This window comes from Mastigoproctus giganteus, chromosome 9 (assembly GCF_048544385.1).
Source record: "Mastigoproctus giganteus isolate SK-2022 chromosome 9, ASM4854438v1, whole genome shotgun sequence".
Classification (NCBI taxonomy): domain Eukaryota; kingdom Metazoa; phylum Arthropoda; class Arachnida; order Uropygi; family Thelyphonidae; genus Mastigoproctus; species Mastigoproctus giganteus.
The window spans coordinates 100,388,383-100,409,642 of record NC_143583.1 but is presented as its reverse complement, the minus strand read 5'-3'; the positions used below and the strand labels follow the sequence as shown (position 1 = coordinate 100,409,642).

At 37.4% G+C, this 21,260-nt stretch overlaps 1 protein-coding gene across 1 annotated transcript in view; it reads left to right on the top strand.

Moving 5' to 3' along the window:
- The window catches only part of LOC150080592 (acetylcholine receptor subunit alpha-like), a 90,825-nt gene that overhangs the window by 35,214 nt on the left and 34,351 nt on the right, over positions 1-21,260 (top strand). Inside the window, exons 2-3 of the mRNA XM_090381524.1 lie at positions 10,649-10,693; positions 15,563-15,672. Of these exons, the coding sequence (XP_090237650.1) occupies positions 10,649-10,693; positions 15,563-15,672 (155 nt within the window). The remainder of the gene's footprint in view (positions 1-10,648; positions 10,694-15,562; positions 15,673-21,260) is intronic.

Below are 21,260 nucleotides of genomic sequence, written 5' to 3'. Positions count from 1 at the left end.
TTGATTATTAAATCTGAAAAATATGTCTGTTGCTAAAAGAGGTGTTCGAAGTAGCGAAAAGCATAATTGACCGAACGTTGGAAGTCTCCAAAAAGTAAACGTCTTTACAAGTGGAGGAATAGTTCCCTCTACGTTTTCATTTTATATCCACAAAATTTCTCATAGGGAACAATTACCAGGCCAAATAAATATTGCCTGTCAAATATACTAGTTTCTAAAATTTACCTTTTTAATATCATACATAAAAGTTAGGTTGCCTCCACAATTTAGTCAGACCATAACGCGTTTAGTGCATCTCGTAAACGGCACGTGTTTAAAGGCTTCTTTTTTTTTCCTGAAGGACGAAATCCAGAGAAAATTCCGGGATTCCACCAGTTCTGGCTTACGCTCTTGTTGGTTCCTCTTGATAGGGCCTTAGTACCGCCCCCCCCATTGAGTGACTTGTATCGAATTGAACGAGGTCGATATGTAATAGTAAGGATTTAAATGAATCCAGTAAGAAGAATTCATACTAATAAGAGAACAGGTTAAAACAAAAGAGCAAGAACACAGATAAAATCATCTGTTTTTTCCAAGTGGACAGGGATTGCATGATTATATCTCTACCCTAAATTGAGAAGCTTTTCATCCTAAAAATACAACCAAGCTCCTTCCAGAGAATGTGCTCACTTTTCGCAAATATAGTTTCCGATATCCTAACACCTCATGGCGTTATCTATCTTCGCGTTTCTTCTGAACAATCTAGTCATTTATTGAGTATTTGTATAAAGGTATAAAATGCGTACGTTGTTTGTTTTTGCTGTTTATCATGGAAAACACGCTTGTGTTTCTAACATGACTCGAAACCTGTTAAGAAATGGTAATTTGCACTGTACCTGATAAACGGCAGTTTTCTTTAGAATTGAGCCAGCTAAGGCCGTGAGGCGTATATGTATATTTCTTGCATTCTATGTTCGATTTGTTCGATTTTCTTGTTGAAAAATCCAGGATTTGCATAAAGAAAAAAGACCCATTAAATCACTCCAGTCCAGATGGGATTCGAACATGGGCTCTCTGTACACTGCAAAGGACGCCAGTGATCTTAATAACCAATTTGTTAGCCACGTACATCGATCCGATATTTATTTATTGATGTACCCTATTTGAAGTATACGACTTCACCCCTGGACGGCAATATATGTAGGTGGGGGTAGATGAACATAAGGAGTTGATGTCAATTCGGTGCAAGTCAATTCGTTGTACGAGTTCGACGCATGACAGTTCACTGTATGCGACAATTCGATGTATGACAGTTCTGTGTACGAGACAATTTGGTGAATGTATGTTTTGTATTGTATATATACTTAGCTTAGGTGGCACTCCGGCTATTGCCTATCTCCACAAATATAATCTGAATTCAATTTTGGTAGAACTTCTATAATCAAGCTACCTTGCCACCAGGGAGCCGATTTCACTAGGGCATTCGTGCTCCACCCCTGCATGCGGAACCGAGCCCAGGTCCATCACTCCTTTTGTGCAACATGCACTTGAATCGCGCTCACACCAGAGGTAGTGTAATACTAGTGGGAGCCAACAATCATGATCTCAGGCTGTCCACACCTGAGGGCTTAAAAAAAAATTATTCGCCCCATGTCCGACACAACAGACAGCGAGGGAGAACAAAAACAAGTTAATCAGCATAATATAAAATAAATAATATGAAATATAACTAAACTCAACAAAACGAAACAAATAATAATAAAATAAAATATTTAAAAAAAGAAATAAATAATAATAATAAATAAATATATAGTAATTATCTATATCGTGCCAATTAAAGTTGCTAAACGTTTCCACTTTTGGAAACCAACCCACAGAATTCTTGGAAAACTAAAAAAATTTCCTTACTTCCAATAAATAATCTTTCATGCCTCTATCAAAGATATCGTATTTTTCTCTCAATGTATGTTTATATTCTTCATAGATGGGACAATCATAGAGAATGTGGTCCCAACTCTCGAGCCTTTTACAATCCCAAAAAGGGTGAGATTATATTCCTAAATTGTATAGCTTATATCTTAAAGACAATGTCCAGTAATTATAAATGAGGACTCCATTTTTGCATAACACCATCTATTAAAACATATCATCATTAAAACTAATCTGTGAATAAATAACTTAGTGACAGCCCCAGTGTCACTATTGTCCCATCTTTGTTGCCATATTTCCAACATCCTCTTAAGTATATTCCTTCTTTCTTGTTTAATATCAGTCGACAAATCATTAGTTATACCTATACACGAGATTTGTTTCCTCTTCCTTATAAAGTACCGAAAGCTCTATTCAAAACTGCTAAGCCTAGGGGTAAAGGTCCCTGCAAGAACTTTCGGTGCATTTGTGGATACCGTTCTGCATGCTCCGACGATTGTGTGGCCGACCGGGCTAGCCGAGTGGGTAAAGTACCTACCCGGCAACCCAAAGGTCGCGGGTTCGATTCTCGCCTCGGGCTTGGATCAAAGTACTGCAAAAACCTTGGGAGGTGCAATATGGCCATAGAAGCCGATGCGCCAACAACTACCAAATCAAAAAAAAAAAAAAAAAAAAAAAAAATCCGACCATTGTCAAGAGCATGACTCGTTGAATTGATAATAATTTTTGCTTAAATTTTACATTTATAATTCTGTGGTACCATACTGGGGCTGCGTATGTCACAATAGGTACAAATATTGCTTTATAGTATAAACTTAAAACTCTTTTTCCGAGTCCCCATTCAGTCTTTGTGAAACGTATAATGGATGCCATAATTTTTATTTTTATTTTATTTCTCACATTATCTAGATGAGAGGTAAACAACATCTTATAATCTATGATAATACCTAGGTATTTAACCTGAGGTACTAATGGTATTTGCCTATCACTGATGATTAATTTCGGAGGTCTACCATAATCCAATTTACCCCTCAACAACATCATAACAGTCTTAGTTGATGACACAGTAAGTGTATTATTATTTGTCCAGTCAATCAAACTATCAACTACAATATTCATTCGGTTTTCTATTGCCGACCTGGAGTTTCCTTGTACACATATAACCAAATCATTTGAAAATGCCACTATGCAGCAATCCAAAGATTTATCTTCCAACCACTGGTTTATGACTAAATTCCAAATCACTGGATCTAAAACTGACCCTTGGGGACACCCTCTATTAATGAACCTTTTAAATTCTAAATGTTGAGATCTTAAAACAAACTGTCTACCACTTAAACAATTTTTAATTGAATTATATAAGAAATCTGGGCAATCAATGATACGTAATTACCTGAGGACGCTTTCGTACCAAACAGTATCAAAAGCGCCCTCAAAGTCCAAAAACAAGGCTAACACATATTTACTATTAGTTAACCTATGATAATCCATGGGATCAATTATAGCATCCTCTGCAGAGCATTTTCTTTTGAAGCCATAATTGTACGGAAAAATTAAATTAGCTATGTTAAATAATTCTTCCAATCTCAATAGTAATAGCCTTTCAAAAACTTTACCGAGATTTGCTAAAAGAGAAATAGGTCTATAAGCTCTTGGATTTAACCTATCCTTACCTGGCTTCAAAATCAATTTTAAAAGAGCAATATTCCGAAAAATTAGGAAATATCCCTGTCACAAAACACTTATTGAACATATTCAAAACAATCTCAGGGAAATAATCAATAGTTTTCACTATACTGTTATTTTCAACCATGTCCAGCCCGGGAGTCTTATTACCATTAAGTTTAGAGGAAATTGATATTAATTCATTAAATGTTAAATAACTGAGTATTATTCGGCCCACAATATTGGTTATTTTCTATTCTAATTCTTCTCTGGACCGTATTATCATCCTCATAACAATCAACTTTAAATAATTCATCAGTAATTGTTTGAACTGTAGATAACCAATCAGATGTTTTTGTATCCCCAGTATTAACAGTATAAATGATATTATTAAAGCCTGAAACATTACCATTATCAATACTATTCATTATAAATCCTAGAAGAACTGGCTAATTCTAGAGCCCTGATATATTCAGGGCATTTGCTGTCTCTTACCGAATGTTCACAATCTTTACCCTCTCTTGCAATTTATACACTTAGGGGATAACTCTTTATTTGGGCATTCGACAAAGATATGCCCTCCCTGTGTACAATGCCCACACGGTATCACTTTATTGTACAATTAGCTGTGTGACCAAAACTTAAACACTTAAAGCACTTACTAACTACTGTAAATCTACAGAACTTATGTAATGTAAATCCTATGAAGATTCTATCTTTTTCAAAAATCCATTTGATTATTGGTGTCAAACCAATAATCAAATTTGTCATATTTGTCTTAGTCCCTGTATTAAACCTAAGCATGTTCCTTCCTGAACCTCACTCTCAGTGAATCCATACTCCTTAAAATTTTTATGATATAAGTCATTTAAGATCTCATCCTTTGTGATTTCTTTAGACACATCATACACAAGTATTGTAAGGTTAGATAACTTAATCCTACCAGGATTAATCCCTTTGTTAGTCAGGTATATTTGATTCAAATAATTTATGCATATCAGTCTGATTTTCTGTCTCCAAAATTCCTAATTCTAACATCACTAAAGTCGTCCTGTTTCAAATAATTTACAACAGTATCTTTAACTTCATGGCTAGAATAGTAATTAGTTTCTTTGTCTGCTCGTAATATAAGGGTAGTATTATATCTATCTTTAAAGTCCTTCCTTTTATAACGCACATCTGTCACATTACTCCCTATAACTTTATGTTTAACTTTATCAATGAACTAGTGTTGAAATCAATGTTCATTGATTTCAACACTAGTTCCTAGAGTATTATTACTTTTTACTACCTTTCCCTTTATAAATATTTAGTTTCAACTACCTTTTTAGCTGGATCCGAATGCAATCGTGGAACTCTTGATGGCAATGGTGGGAAAGAACTAAATTCTTCTTCTTCCCCCCCATCTCAGTGACTTCCTACACTGTAACTTACTATCCATATTCAAGGTGTGTAAGGACACAAGTATTCAATATCATTTACTGCTTTAATTCTGCCACTATCAGCAAACTCCTACCTCAATAATCCAGATAATTTCAATAATGCGAATTTCTTGAATTTAACTTGCAATTTCTTAATGCACTGAACAAAGTTTATGTTGGAAATTACGCAGCACTGAAACACAGTAGTTGGCAATATGGCTGCCCACAGTTGCTTAACACTGTAAGTAAAACTGTTAAAACACTAGGAAGTTAGTATAACAAAATCACAACACCGTTAAATCGGATAAATGTTATTAAGAAACTGAAAAGGGTTAATTAATCAATATAAACGATGGCGGTTACAAATTAATCGCTAATCAGACACGGCTTACAACCAGCAGTCGCCTGGTATCACTCCAATTTGTTGAGGGACATTTCGCTATGTGACGATTTGGTGAAAAATAATTGGAGCCTACGACAATTTGGTGTGTCACACAATGATCAGAAATTAACAAAATTAATGAAATAAAAGGTTTAAGAAACAAAATAAATTTTGGCTACCCAGAAAGGAATATAGCAGAAATTTAGAAAAAAGAAAATAATATATTTTTATCCATTTATTCTGTATAAATGGATTCACACCGATCCTTCTCATAGACAGGTTTGAAAGTGAGTACGTGGCGATTTCAGCATGACTCCATCCTTATTGCAACACCTTTAATCCAAATAAACTTCTTTTTTAATATACCTACCCAGTTGAATCCTATACTTTTCCAGGAGCATAAATTGCTTGAGGGTTGGAAAGCTAGAAGAAAATTACAGGTGCAGAAATCTGGTGAAAGGAACAGAAATGGAGATTATCACTTTTAGCGCTTTTCCATGTAGGGAACACGGACTCCAATTCCGACTCCTACACAATTTCCAGGGAAGCTTACCTGCCTACGCTTAACCCAACCACGGTACTAGCCTTCTACTAACTTCATTCAGTGAAAACTATAGCGCGGGTTGCAAACCGAACGTCAGAAGATGCGCATTACCCAGCAGACATCCATTAATGATCTGTACTTTTGGTCTCTGGACCAACTCCCCTCATGTGTATTTCCTAAAAAATGCAACTTACAGGAGTGGAAGTAAAGTGCAAACAAGAGTCTCTTGTATCCCCATCTTTAAACTGTCCGTGGAATTTTTTTTAAATAGGATCTTTTAAAAAAGGAATGTGCACTAAAAAACGAAGGTTGGTAGTAAGCGCCATTAAAAATGTAAAATAATTAGAACGGTTTCGTGATCACTAAATTTACCATCCACAGCACGGAATGTTAAAAGTTTGTATTTTCTGTCTTGCTTTGCCATGAACTGAATTCTCCCAAAGAATTCAATGAATCATCGTATTCAGTGAATCGTCATACTCACCGAATTGTAGCCACCAACTGTCTTTCACAAAATTGTCATGCACCAAATTTCCATGCACCGAGCTGTCTTACAACGAATTGTCTTGCAATGAATTGACGTGATCCTAGTGCATGTATTTCGAACAAGACCTATTTTCATTCCGCAGGTTTTAGTAAAATCACCACCCATTGGGAAATAGTTTAAACAATATTATGCGTTGGACTATTCCTCCATTTCAATTTCCAGCACGTTTGTAATATGTTCTCCTTTCTCAGTGCCATCACTAATTGCACAAATTATTGATGTCAGTGAGAACGCTATGCTTTCATAGATGAAAATATTTCAGCATTAAAATGTAATGAACGATAGGATGAAATTCTCGTTCATCCTCTGTACCCTTAAGTTTTGTTCGCGATTCTACAAATAGCTCTGTCGCTTCTGAAGAGGATGCATTTAATCTTATCTGATTAGTTAGGCTTCAAGAAATAAGAAATGCATAAAAGTTGGCTTCATATTAACTTCTGAATTTGCATGATTCATCACTTATATCCGGTGACTGTCGAAAGAATATGTTACAGATGTCACAGTTTAAATCGCTCTCCGAAGCATAGCAATGAATTCCTAGGTAAGCTGTAAATCTGAGAAATTTTCGTGTCTTATTACCAATCAGTCTGACGATAATATATATTCACGACATCGTATAATCGTGAGGACGGAGCCTGTGGGAATCGTAGTCTTTCGCTTTCGGTTTTGAATTCCTTTTATGAGAAGACAGAAACTTCCCTAAGAGATATTGATTGCTCTCTGTGAGTACACAACAGAATCTCAGTGGAGATCAACTATTCACTTAAGATAAGTGACAGTGGGAATCTTAGTAGAAACTGTCATTAACTGAGATAATGCATTCAGATCATGAAATTTAAATGTCACGACGAATCATAAACAGGATTCTCTTGATACATGAGAATCAGTTACTATTGTCGGCAAGTATAATGAAGGGAATGTAGCATCTCTCTATAGTACAACCTACAAATATGATGAGGTAATAAAATATTCAGTTGTCGTTCGTGTTAATGTCATTGTTTGTTTTTATCTTCCCTATGTGACACATAAGATGTCCACGTGTTTACAGATTAATAGCATTTCCAAAACGTTGACAAATTATGGTACTCCACAATGCATTAGACATAATCTCATTTAAAAGAATAACAACCATTTCCATTATCATTTGCACTATTCATCGTTGTGTAAATCATCTAATTCTTCTCTAAAATAAGGTGTACAATTTATTAGGAACCACCACCTGTGTTATGTAGATAGGACCTCAATTGACCTAAACAACTGCTTCTTTCCCTTTGCTCCCATAAAGACGATTATTCGCCTCACCATGATAATAGAATAGCGATTCAATCCTTGGAAGTGGATGGAAGAGGAAGCTTTTTCGGCCTCACTCACATAAATGTTCTTAATGGGTTGAGGTAAAACAAGTGTGAAGTTCAGAAAGTGGGAAAGTCCGCTCTTGGAGCTACTGGAGCACGATGAGGGCTCATATCACCACCAGAAGAAAGGGTAGAGTTACCCTTATCTAAAATATCCTCTTTAATTGCACTATTTTGTCACACACGACTCGAATGGAAAAGCTTATTATTTTGGATTTTCTCCATACGTATCTTCTCCCCTGAAAATTCTTGGAACCACAAATGTTTTATTTAATTTATTAAATGAAATTTAATAAATTAAATAAAATGAAATTTAATGAAATTTAATTAAATGAAATTTAATAAATTACATGAATAAAATGTTTAAACAATTTGTACTGCTTGATATGCAACAAGAAATGCGGTGTAACCATTAGCTGTAGGCGTATTGTCAGATTTAAGAGCATATTTCAGTCCTTGTTGGAACTGATTGCTCACCACTATCAAATTGTCTCAGAAGTTTATCATTTAAATTACAGGTTCTGCACTTTCACGAAATACTGAAACACCATACTAATGCGGAATGGACCTAACTTAATTTTAATTTTCGTCGCTAGGGTCTGATTAGTCTCTCTCCTTTTCGAAATAATCTTCGAAGTGCATACAATTGCGCCATCTACGAATCCACTCTGAGAAGTGCTCCCAGAAGCTATTTCTGGGTATATCTTTGTGAGTGATCGTTGTGGTCACAGATTCACAACATTCATAATGCACGTGTGCCACTTGAAATTGTAATTTTCTCGAAACACTTGTCTGCATAAACCTCTGACATTTCTATCGTAGTCTCTGCAGCACTCGCACCATATCGAATACAATAGCGAATAACAAAACGCTTGTTTAGTCTTCAAATCTTCCATCATGCAGCCACAAAGCGATTCACACTTACAGCACGTAAGGCCACTTTTCAACTACAAGACAACATGTTAGAACTTGCAGCTATGTCAGCGTATCCTTGGACATACTGTACTTTCACCTTCCATCTACCAGAGAAACTTGAACGGTTGTGTAGTGGCGCTGCCATTCGCGAATTAAATGATCGGCGCCTGTGTTTAGTTGCCATTTCAATAAAAATCAAACTCTTTATCGATTTTTTTACAAGGTGAATATCTAAACTCGGCGAACGGAATTGTCCCTACCCTTTATGAAGTGCCAAATACTTGATAAAGGGAGAGTTGAATTTCCTGAAACATGGCGATTATTATTATTGTACACTGTGCCACCAAAGGTACTGACACACCAACGAATAACAGATTTTGCGCAAATTTTTGGTTATGCAAATACTGTAGAGAGCAGTGCCGTAACACAGACATAGGTACAGATGAGGTTGCAGAACGTGTCGATGTACAAACGGCATTCCACGCGAAAATAAAGTGGATATTTAGCAGTTTTGAAGATGGACAGGTTGTGCAATGCCATAGAAGAGGATTTAATCTTTAATTTAGAAACTTATCAACGTTATGAAAACGTCTGTCTAGAATTGTACTCGAATGGAAGGCAGTTTAAGTTGCGTGCATTCTGTGGTCGCTATATGCCTACGAAAAACCCGAGTTTCTGGAATAAAAAAATAAAAAAAAAGAACTTGCTATTGTCTGAAATCGAATAACTCATTATCGTCAATTCCTATCCGTGAGGGTGGGAATTGACCAAGTAAAACTCGACTAAGAAGACCTTGTATTTAGATAATAAGAGTTCTCCAAACAGTCTATAGTGTTGTCCAGAAAAATATCCGAAGTTGCCAGAATCACTGAGGAGATAATGAAACATAAAAGAGCACTTAGAACAGTTGAAAAGAACTGACCTCTGGAGGAGGAGTGGAAGAAGGTGCTAAAGCGAAGAATATCGATATACATTGCATTTTTTGATGACACTGAAGGATTTGTGTGTGAAGCCAGGAACATTTTAAAAAGGACTGCAGCGACCTTCAAGTATAAAAATGAAAACACTAAACGATGTAAGAAACACAGCAAATTCCTGCTGCAATTAAGGATACAGTTCTGCTCCAACGTACGCAGCCCATCTAATAAAATAAAATAAGAAATTTCTTTTCTTATGACTCACCTTCAGCAGTATAGACGAGTGTTTCATTTTATCTTCTTATTCTTCTTTCTTTTCCTATTCTTATAAAAGAAAACGCTCACCTTCACCACTGCACAAAGAGACACAGCCTACACCCACCGAAGAATGAGTGTCATTTTATAATAAAGAGGAGCAGAATCGCATCTGCCAGGTTCACCCTTAATTGAAGCAAGAATTTTTTTGTATTTCTTGCGAGTTTAAATGCTTTCATTTTTCATGTATAGTCCTTGTCAAAATGTAAAACGTAGTGACTTCGTACTAAAGCAAACATGGATTTATTATTATTATTATTGCTTTTTAAACTACAATTTCCACACAATAAACTAAAACGGTTCAATTCAGTTAATACATAAAATCTTAACATTATAATCTCTCTCGCTCTCTGCAACTTTTCTTTAGAAGTAATAAGATAAATGAATCAATTCTGAACACGCACTTTTTACAGACAATATATAACGGCTCGATACAGTCTACGTCAGTGATGCGCTTAAAATTCTAGAACAGAATAACGGGATCTAATGTGGTATAAGAATATCGTATTAAATTCCTTTATGGAAACCATTGCCATTTTCTCTTAGTGTCCCAATACTTTCGGCAACACGGTGTATTTGTAAATAAATAATAAAGGAAAATCATAACGAACAATTTAATGATAATGTGTGTAAAGTGGTTTGATATCTGTCGTAATCTATGCATTGTTTTCTCTTACAGAATCTGAAGCATCAAGTGATGACCACGAATGTCTGGGTAGAACAAGTAAGCTAAAGCATTTTCTATCTTTATGTATAAACAATCTATGAGATTATTTGTTTCAGTTTACTTCGATATATCGTAAAAAAATATATATCAATTAGTGTTTCAGAGAAAAAATTACAATAAATTAGCGGCTTACTTAGTTTCAGCTCCTTCCAATATGCATTCTTTTTTTTTTTTTTCTTTCCTGATTTTTTACTCCTCTTTTTTGTATTAAATTTCCAATTATCGCAGTTTTAAAGTACTGTAATAATTGTAAATTGGAGCTTTACGATAAAGCTCTCAGAGCATTCATACAACAGTTTGAATATAAAGTGTAAAGTTAATCGCGATAATGTGTGGCCCGTGGCTAGTTGATTGGGAACCAACTCGCTGATAAGAAGAAAGCCGGGAGAAGATGCTCGCTACCGAAATTTAATGGTTCCCTTATTGCTTGGCTACTCATAAAAGGAGAGCATTTAAATGCCGAACACATGTCACCGGGTAGCTCGATCGGTATAGGACAACATGTTTAACAAATAATTTAGATCTTAGACAGCAATCGCAATACGTGTGTAGTGATATGAGCAGAAATATCATTGAATAACATATTTACGGTACAGGCTAATGGAGAAGGAAGAACGTACATGGTAGTCCAAAGAAAAGGTAACTGAAAAATAGGTCACCTTCAATTACTTTTTTAAAAATAAGTTTTTATTGTATACAAGCTGATTTAGTAGGCAATAAATACCCATCACAGCCTACAAGACTAGGGGTTGGACAAGTTAGAAGTTTGGTGAATTTGTAAGCCTTCTGCTGCTTGTTGTGGTTGGCAATCCAGTTAGCTCTAACTGTCCCACCATCTGGGTCATCCATACTGTGGAGGAACGTGACGTTCATGAAGAGTCCACTTGAGTTAACCTTCACTCTTCGGACAATTTTTTCCTTTACTGTCAGAGCTAGCGACGCTCAAATTTATGCTGCATAAAGCACAGCAGAGTAAATTACAGTCTGGGTGTATGTTTTCATTATTCATGCATCAGTTATGTATAGAAGGTTTTGTTGAGCGCACCATCGAAGCTACACATTTGTTACTAGGGTTTCAATATTTCGATGAAATCTGAGCTATGGATCGAAAATAACCCCGAGGTCTTTGTGGTTGTTCACTATTGGGCTCCGCGGAAAGGGAGTAAAAATTTGGCTGATAACGGCTGAAAAAGGGTGGTCCATGGCTAGCTGATTAGGAATCAACTCACTGCTAAGGCCGACAAACAGGGTAAGAGAGAGATGGGGTAGAGGTTAAATTTTGCATAGCAGCACCTAAGGCATCGAGGTTTCATGATATTTTGTTTGTGAACTGCTTACTTTCTGAAGTCCGTCTAACTCAGCTCGATTGTGAAAAAAACCCATAAAAATTCCTCGCGTCGTATACAGGATTCGAACCTGGGAATTTTCCACCCGGTGTGTGCAGGATAATGATTAATCCTCCACATTGTGATTCCCGCAGGAGATAAAAGCGTCAACAGAGACCGACTAACTTAAACTAGAGAAAGTAGTTCTCAACTTCGGTCTGAAGCTGAAATGGAACCTGTTACCATACACCGTGAGAGAGCAGAGATCACTAATGGATAATGTCCTGCACTATCATCAAGGCTGAGAAAAGTTACTCCTTAAAGATTAATAATAATAAAATACTCTTATACCATAAATTAATGATTTTGTTGAGACCACCTCAATGCATCCAATTAATAACTAAAAGACTACACTTCAAGACAATAATACGTCTCTTCATCAAGCCTTACAAATGTGGAAAGCATCTTAATACATAATAGAGGTTATTATATTATTATTAATCTTTAAGATGGTTAACAACGTAAAGCCCTTGTTCAAAGCTATTTGGGATAGTTTTGAACACCAACAGCGTAAAACGCGGTTTTCACTGTTAGTAATCGTTGTATTATTTATATTATACAGCGGTATGCATTCGTTCTGGCAGGCTTAGGATATCTTACTTTTGAAACTAACGCCATTTTCTCGAGTTTGTAAGATAGTTTCATTTTCTTTTGTGTTTAACTTATATCTGCAGATAAGAAAGCCAATGTATTTTACAGCGAGCCAAGCTGAGAATACAGCCACCACCATACGAAAATGGCATATATGAAATATAAATCTCATGCATAACCTACCTCAGGAATACATAAATGTATTTTATGGTGGATAATAGAGCTGCATGAATATTTGTTATATATTTGAGATATTGAAGAGCTGCTCACTTTAAACCTGTGAATGTGAATTACTTTAGATTGGTTTATGACACTGAAGCATGTTTAAAGGCATTGAAAATATAAAGTCCTCTGTATTTTAAAGAGAGATTTAACCAAAAAGGGTGAATTTATTCAAAATTAATAAATATACGGTGGCACTCTCTAAATTGGTTCAACTTGGAAATATTTCAATCCTTTTATAACCTTGATAACTGGTGTTATATCTCCCCAGAGGGAATTTTTAAATGAATTTATGATTTTTTGGACTGCAGCTAGTCTAGCTTCGGAATGGCTAAAGTTTCTCTGTTTTGCTCTATTTGCGGAGTGACTCTTATTATTCATAAATTCGGTTAAGAATTCATGCAGGTTTGATAACCGAGTGGCTTGGTATTGCTGTTGCTCTGGACGCCGAACAGTTATTTTCAGACTAGTATATTACACTCGGGTGCTCAGGAGAGCACATATGAGAGACATTTTAAGCTATTGTGAACCCTTACGGTTTACAAAAAAAAAAGAAGCTTTTTGCACTATGAGACTTCATAATTTCCCCAAAATTAAATATTATTAAAAATAATAATAATAAATCAAATCAGTAAAAAAGCAATGGCTTAATTTATCAGTATTCACCTCAATTATTCGTGTATATCATATTGAAGTTATAGGAAAGGTAAAGACATTAAAATACAATTAATTAAAATAGAAATATGAAATAGAGTTAATTAAAAATATAGAAACATTGTTATTTAGAAAATCACTATGCAAACGAAAAAACTAAAATCTTAAAAGTTGTAATGTAAAATGCCTCTTCCGTTCTCGGTACCTCTACGCAGTTATAGGAAGCCTATCAAAAACATGAAAAGGGGTGCTGCCGTTGATCATTATTCCGCTCCACAAGAACACCACCTCCACCATAAGTGTCCCTTTCTCTAATGTTGGAGGGATGGTGCCGCATTTCTCGTTGTCTCCAGATGAAATGACGTCCTAGAATCCGTTTGTTGGCTAAAACGGAACTCAACAAAGAACAGAACCTTACTTGTCAGGACTCCAAGTCACATGTTAATTGCACCAGTTTCGACGACCAGTGCGGTGGTTTGAGCTTTTTTAGCAACCTCAAGAGACAGTTGATGACAGGATAGGGTTCCGTCTTGTTGTTAGAGCCAGATAGTGGTCAGTTCTGGTTGACATAGCCCTTGGGTGACCTTGGACAGCTCTTCTTCTAATGGTTCCCTCCTGAACTGCTTCCATAGTGCTGAGACGATACTGCGTGATGTATTACGCCAATGCCACCTCCGCCTGCGACTGCCCAGCTTCAAGTCGTCAAACAGCCTACCATCAAAAAAATCATCTAAACGACGATGACTTGCCGTCCTGAGTACTTGGAGATGTGGCTATCCCACTGAGCAAGTCACAAACCGGGAATGAAGTGATGTGGTCGCAACCCGTGTTTTTATAGGCATGAATAATTTGCATAGTGTGTGGCTCTGTAAGGTGGTAGATCGATTTCTATAAATACTGGAAATTTGCATACGAGGATGCCTATTATATCAAATATTCGGCTTCGGCGACACTGTTCACAATAAAGTATTCATGAAAAATATTTTGTTCTGTTAATTTTGTCGAGCAGTGTAGCTTTATGCAAAACCTGATTGATTGTATCACTTAAAATCCATTAATAATGAAAAACAATAATACAGTACTTGTATGTGCGATAAATCAATCGCCCAAGAAAACTGCATATATTGAAATTATGTTGAGAACCAAATTGAAATTACTAGTACGTAACCTTATCCATTCCGGATAATGTTACGTATTAGTTCCGAATAAGGATCTGTCAAGATGTATGAGTCCTAGAAACAAGCACGAGAACGATGTCCCTCCTTACTACATGGAAAGTATCACTGTAATACCGTATTAATTTTCCTGTTTCCGTGCTATAAGTAAAGATCCATTGATATTATTCGGTTTACTGCCTCCTGAGAGCTGCCCCTAGATGCCGTCCCTTCCAGGTTTCCATCTTAATATGGCTCTGTTTGTCAACAATAGAAATTGTATTGTCTATCACTCAACTGAACGAATTACTGCTGTTAATAAGACCTATTCATAAAATAATGTTCAGAAAGAAACACGTTTGTCTTATGAGAACGTTATCTTCCTTTCAACTTGAGGGTTGAGCTTCTACCGCAGGGGAAGGCAATCTACAAAATTTGTGCCAAAGGTGGCACGGGGACTACACAAGGCAATTTTGTTTGTTCCAATTTCGGTGTGTCAATGTTCCAATTCATTTCCAATATCTCCATGACACGGGCAGTTTCATTACATATAGCCCCTCTGATTTTAAAAACTCTCCGTTTACAGCGAATATTCTCATCAAAGCGATCCCCGTATACCAACCAACCTTGGAAAGTTTTCGACATTTGTTCTACAAACTTACCATTCACTCAAAGTCATTCATATCACTTGGCACACATAGGGCTTATTTCCCTTGTTTCCGAACATAATAAAAATTGCATTTCTTGGAACGGAAAAACATGCATGACTTTGAATATATCCTCTATTTACTGCACCACTCAAAGCTCTTATTTTGAGTCTTGGTAACTGTACTATCTTTTAATAAAGAATTTCTTTTCAGACTTGGCACGACTACAAATTGAAATGGAATCCAGACGAATACGGTGGAGTAGAAATGATTCACGTGCCGGCTGAACATATCTGGCTTCCAGATATCGTCTTGTTTAATAAGTAAGTCACCAATCTTCCTCTTTGAATCTCTTCATACGTTCATAAGAACTAAAGAACTAAGTGCTACTTTGTAAAATTCTGAACTTTCATTCAGTTAATGACTGAATATTTAATATTTAATGACTATCAAAGGATTGTCATATTAAAGTTACCCGAAAAGAACCTTATCCACCTACGTATATTATGTGGGTAAACTGCATGTGCTCTCTTATCGGTTTGCCTATTTTGCTGGACGAAAAAGGTTTTCATAAAGCGACTGAATTAGTCGGTCTCAGGAGAGGCTGCGTGTCCGGGGGGATGGGGGCAAAAAAATCCTTCGCGTCACCCACCCGCATTACCAGGATTTATTTCTAAGGATCATCTAAGCGCCATTTTATGTTCCCTCATGCATTTATACTGTATAACTCTGTAATGACACATCACAAATTGTCCAACCTTTGGCCATTATTATGAAACATTTAAAATGAATGTCTCGCTAAAATTTTGTCTTAATATAATAAAAGTTTTTGATTTCTTTGAGCATCAGTGCAGCTCCATTAACCTGCGTTTGAAGTTACCACGCATTCTTTTCACTAAGTTTGAGGAAAAACATTTCAACGTAGCTTTCTTGAAAATCAAAGTTAGAATTAAATTAAAAATCCCAAATAAATAAAACTACATTCAAAACAGCAACTGTAACATTTTGAAAAGAATCTCGTAATTTCCAAGCTACACATCATTTCTCTCCCAGAACAAGAAAAGTGCAGTGAATGGATAAAATCAACGCCATTAAGAACTGCAATTTTATAGCTTCTAATATGCAAACGACGTCTAAAAGTTTTCCAAAACACCTTGTAAGGGGTAGAGGAGAGAAACTTGCGGCAATTTTAACAAAAGTTAATGGCCTCTTCCAAAAAAAGAACCGAAATTTCAAACGTTAGATGTAAAGTTCTTTATTTACCTCAGCATCAAATAAAAGCAATTAGACTGAGGAATATTAAATGTTAAACAGGCAGCGGTCGAAGAAAGAAGGCAGGAATTGGATAACGTGGAAAGGAAGGGAAATGGAAGAAAGAAAGAAAGGCATTTATTGATTCTGACTACGGAGATTGTCTCTTGTCAGAAAACACCCTGGAAGGAAAACTCGAAGCTGTCAAGCATGAAATACCCACCAGCCAACGACCGGACAAGTTGGTTGTGTGATTCGCGCTTCTCAGAGGAGAGAGCTAAATCAGATTTTTCGATCGTGGTCTCTGAAGCAAATAACTGAGTATGGATTGCAGTGTTCAGTAAGAACAAATTAGTTGCATTTATAGAGTTGTTCGATATGAACTAACAAGTTAATATGCTTGAACGTCCACCGGAGTATCGATATCTTTTTGCCTTAACATTACGAGAAGTGGCAATATCTTCAAAATATTTTTACAGCAATAGTATTTTCAAGATGAACTGTATTTTTATTACACTGTTACGTAACAGCAAATTTTGCCAATAATTTAGTAGTATAACTTAAATATAACATCCAGAGTGCTATTTTCAATGATAAGGGGAACTCGCACGATTTTTAAATTGCATTACACAGTGCAGAATATTTTATCGAAATGAACTTACATTAATTGGATACTCTGCTCAAATATGAAATAATGCAAAATTGGTTTAAATAATGTCTTTCGCATCCTGTCCAACATTTGTCCTGGCCACTAAATTGCTAAGGATGTTAAAACAAATGGAACATTAAAAAAATTTACCAGAAGTGCTGAATGATATAATTTCAAATATCTTTTAAATTTAAAAAGCATATAAATTTTCTGTTTATACTCCTGGAAGACCACACAAGGGAAGAGGAGTTTGCAAGATAGAAAGCATACAAGAACACCACCGTATTTAGCAGTCACAGGGTCACTCACTCAAACAACAGATAGTTCTGCACCACCGCTTTGATTACTCAGCTACGGCGACCTTTGTCAACTGACTGAAAGAAACTGAATGAAATGGGAGTTCTGTTAGAGAAAACCTGTTGTACTGAACGCAGATGGTGTCCTACTAAGAAATTGTGTGTATAAAGTTTTCTTATAAATATTTCTAAGAAGTGCTTCATTCCTAAAAGTAATGCATTCAGTTCAATTCTCCGAACTGCCTAAACTAGTGGGACAAATGCATTTTTTGTTAGGACTGAACGTTTTCACACAGAAGCGTAACCGCTACAAATTTACAAGAGACCGACTATGAAGTGTTACCATACTATACCTATAGTTCGCATTTGTCCATTATCTGACTACCAACTTTTTAGGTCTCTGAAGCGGTATCTCGGAGGGCGACAGTTTTTCTCCATTTAATGGGATCAAGGGCAAGGTACACAAATGCCTGCAAACTCGGCTTGCAGCATTCTTTGAGCCCAGTGTAAGGGTGCTTCCATCTCACTTTGTGTGATGAAAAAAGAGAACTGTGTTGAATATTGATCAAAATACCGTGCACCTATACACTCACGCTCTGTTCATACCTGAATATCTGAGTGAAATTTGACCATGTGATCTTTCCTGATCAAAATAAGAACTTTTTGAAGGATCTCTCTCTCGCGAAGTCAGCTCTTGTGAGGCCTTGTACTAATGATCCTGCACTCGATTGCAAATACTACGTTTATATTTCAATAAATATGAAGACGTTTCAGCTGTTATTTGTTAATGATTCAGTAGGGCGAAGTGTTTCTTTCCATTGACATTTAGACAAAAAAGAGAATGCTTATTTTTTTTTTTTACCGGTCTCTCTAAACACAACGACCATTTTGCTATCAGTCTTCTTCTTCTTCTTTGGTCCTTAGCTGGCAGCTGGGGGAGGCGGTTGGCCACGCAACCAGTATGCTGCTGTAGGTGCCGCAGGGTTTCGGACTTGCTCTGTGATGTTCTTCCATACCTTACGATCCATGGCGTCAGTCCTGGCCTGGTTAAGGTCGAGACGTCGGCTCTTCAAGTCATTTTCCACTTGCTTGGCCCACGTTTTCCTAGGCGCGGTCCGTTGGATGCTCCATTGGGTGGGTCGTTGTCTCCAAAGGAGTGTGGATGGTATTCTGTTCGTGCCCATTCTACATACGTGGCCAAACCATCTAAGCCTTCGCTTCTGGATTTGGTCGGCAATGGTTGGTTGCTGTTGGCATCTGGCGCGGATGGTATCATTAGTGATGCGGTCGCGAAGAGAGATGCCCAAGATCTACCGCAGGCATCGCATTTGGAACACCTCAAGTTTGTTCAAATCTAACTTGAGACAAATCCATGTTTCCGATCCGTAAAGAAGAATGGGCAGGATCAAAGTCCGGAAGAGTCGGATTTTAGTCTTTGTGGAAATGATGGTCCTCTTCCACAGACACCATTTGAGCGAGGCGAACGCAGTGGCCGCCTGTCCAATTCTGCTGTGGATTTCCATGGTGGATGCAACTTTCTTCTCCTGGACCAGCGACCCAAGGTATTTAAAGTCCTGCACTTGCTCGATCTGGACGCCTTCGAGATAGATGGTGGCTTGCGACCCATCTGTTGTCAGGGCCTTTGTCTTACCAGCATTGATCTTCAAACCGTATGGCCGGGCAATGCGGGCAATGTCGTAGAGGATGTCCGTGGCTTCAGCGTCGTTACCGGCAAGGATAGCACTATCATCAGCAAACATCAGGTCAGTCACATAGTGATCCTTGTCATATTGTATGCCCTGTCTGTTTCTGAACGCTTGCCTCATAATGGCGTCGACCACGATGTTGAAAAGCAACGGAGAGGCTACATCCCCTTGGCGGACTCCAGTTTGGATGGTAAATTCCTCAGATAAATCGTTCTGGATGCGCACCTGGCTGGTTAAACCGTTGTATACAGTTTGGAGGAGTGTGATGACTTTTCGAGGTACATGTTCAACCTCTAGTAGTTTCCATAAGGCAGGCCGGTGGACACAGTCGAAAGCAGACTTAAAGTCAATGAAAACAATGACGGTTCGCTGTCCACACCGGATCCTCTCCTCCATCAGCTGACGAAGGGCAAAGATTTGATCACAGCATCCTCGCCCGGGTCTAAATCCTGCCTGTTCTTCTCGACTGGTTTGCTCGCGATGTTTTTGCAGTCTTGACTGGATGATCTTCATAAAGACCTTTCCGATGATGGAAAGGAGGCTAATGCCACGGTAGTTCTTGCAGTCCCGGTTATCACCTTTCTTGTGGATCGGTACGATAATGGCTTTCCTCCATGTTAGCGGAATTTGTTGAGTGCACCAGATGGTTTTGAGGAGCGAGTGTAGTCGGCGAAGCAGTACATCTCCCCCGGCTTTGATCGCTTCTGTGGTGACTTGGTCCACTCCTGGTGCCCTGCCATTCTTCAGGGATTATATGGCTGCTTTCACTTCTTCTACTGTAGGCTCAACATCGACCATGGAGACCTCAGGGGGGTCGATCGAGAGTGTTGTTGCTGGCAGTCCCTGAGGTGGGTCGTGATTATACAAAGCTTTGAAGAATTCACTCCACCGTTGCAAGTGTTCGGATGGTGATCGCACGAAGGTCCCATCAGCATTCTTGCTATCAGTAGAAATGTGGGTGTTTAATTTTACCTCAAAATGAAGTATTTCCTACAAAATAAAATTAGTTCGCTTTTAAGACTGTATTTTTGATTCATTTATGATTTGCTGTAAACTAGAAAGTTAACGACTCTTTGCATAGTTTCGTCCGAATTTACTCGAAAATTCAAACACAAAGCCTCTTTTCATGATTATTGGGACATTGCAGACATTTCGGACAATACGTTATTATTATTAGCCATGTGGTGCAAGGAAGCCTAAGGCTTACGCTGCACCAGCTGAAAAAAAAATTCTGAATTACCCTAAGAGAGAGAGAGAGAGTCAGAAGAGGAAGGGAATCACCAAGAAAGAGAAGAATTATGATATCCAGCTCAGGACCCTGGGTGTGCCAAGCCCATACTCACCGGATGTGAGGCCCTGGGATTATATGTTTACATGGTTTCACACTTCTGAGGCGTAAGCTGAGCGCTCATGGCTAGCGCAGTCTTACAATCCCTGTTCCTAGACGCCATCCGATAAAGGCATCGAGATGGGGTTAAATTTTACAGGCGTTTTCATAAGGGGCCAGTTAGTTGGTCTCAGGAGAGAATGTTTCATGGTTTTCCCTTCCCGAATATTTAAACTTTTTATCCCGCAAAATAGTAAAACCGACCATAGAATACACGCAATTTATTAATATAATATCGCCTCTTCGCATTATTTGGCTTGGCGAAAACACTAAAACAGACAAACAACCAAGCATAAAATTGGAATGACGAGAAACAAGTGTTATCGCCTAAGGTTAGCGGTTTCAAAACTTCGCAGATTTTTCGAATATTTCTGCACTTTTTAGCACTTGTAAAATTCTCAATTTAACTGAAATTTTATTTTAGTACAGTATATGCAAAAACAATTTTCTGACTAATCTAAATTCCTTTCTTATTTGTATTCGACATTTAGTTGCGTTTGTGTTGATCTTTACACAAACAAACTATACAAAGATCTTTTGTCTTGGTCCTGCTATGTATATGTCATACAGTCTCCACAGCGGGGCTACTAGCGCCGGTGTGGCCGCGCTATCGAGGCATTGT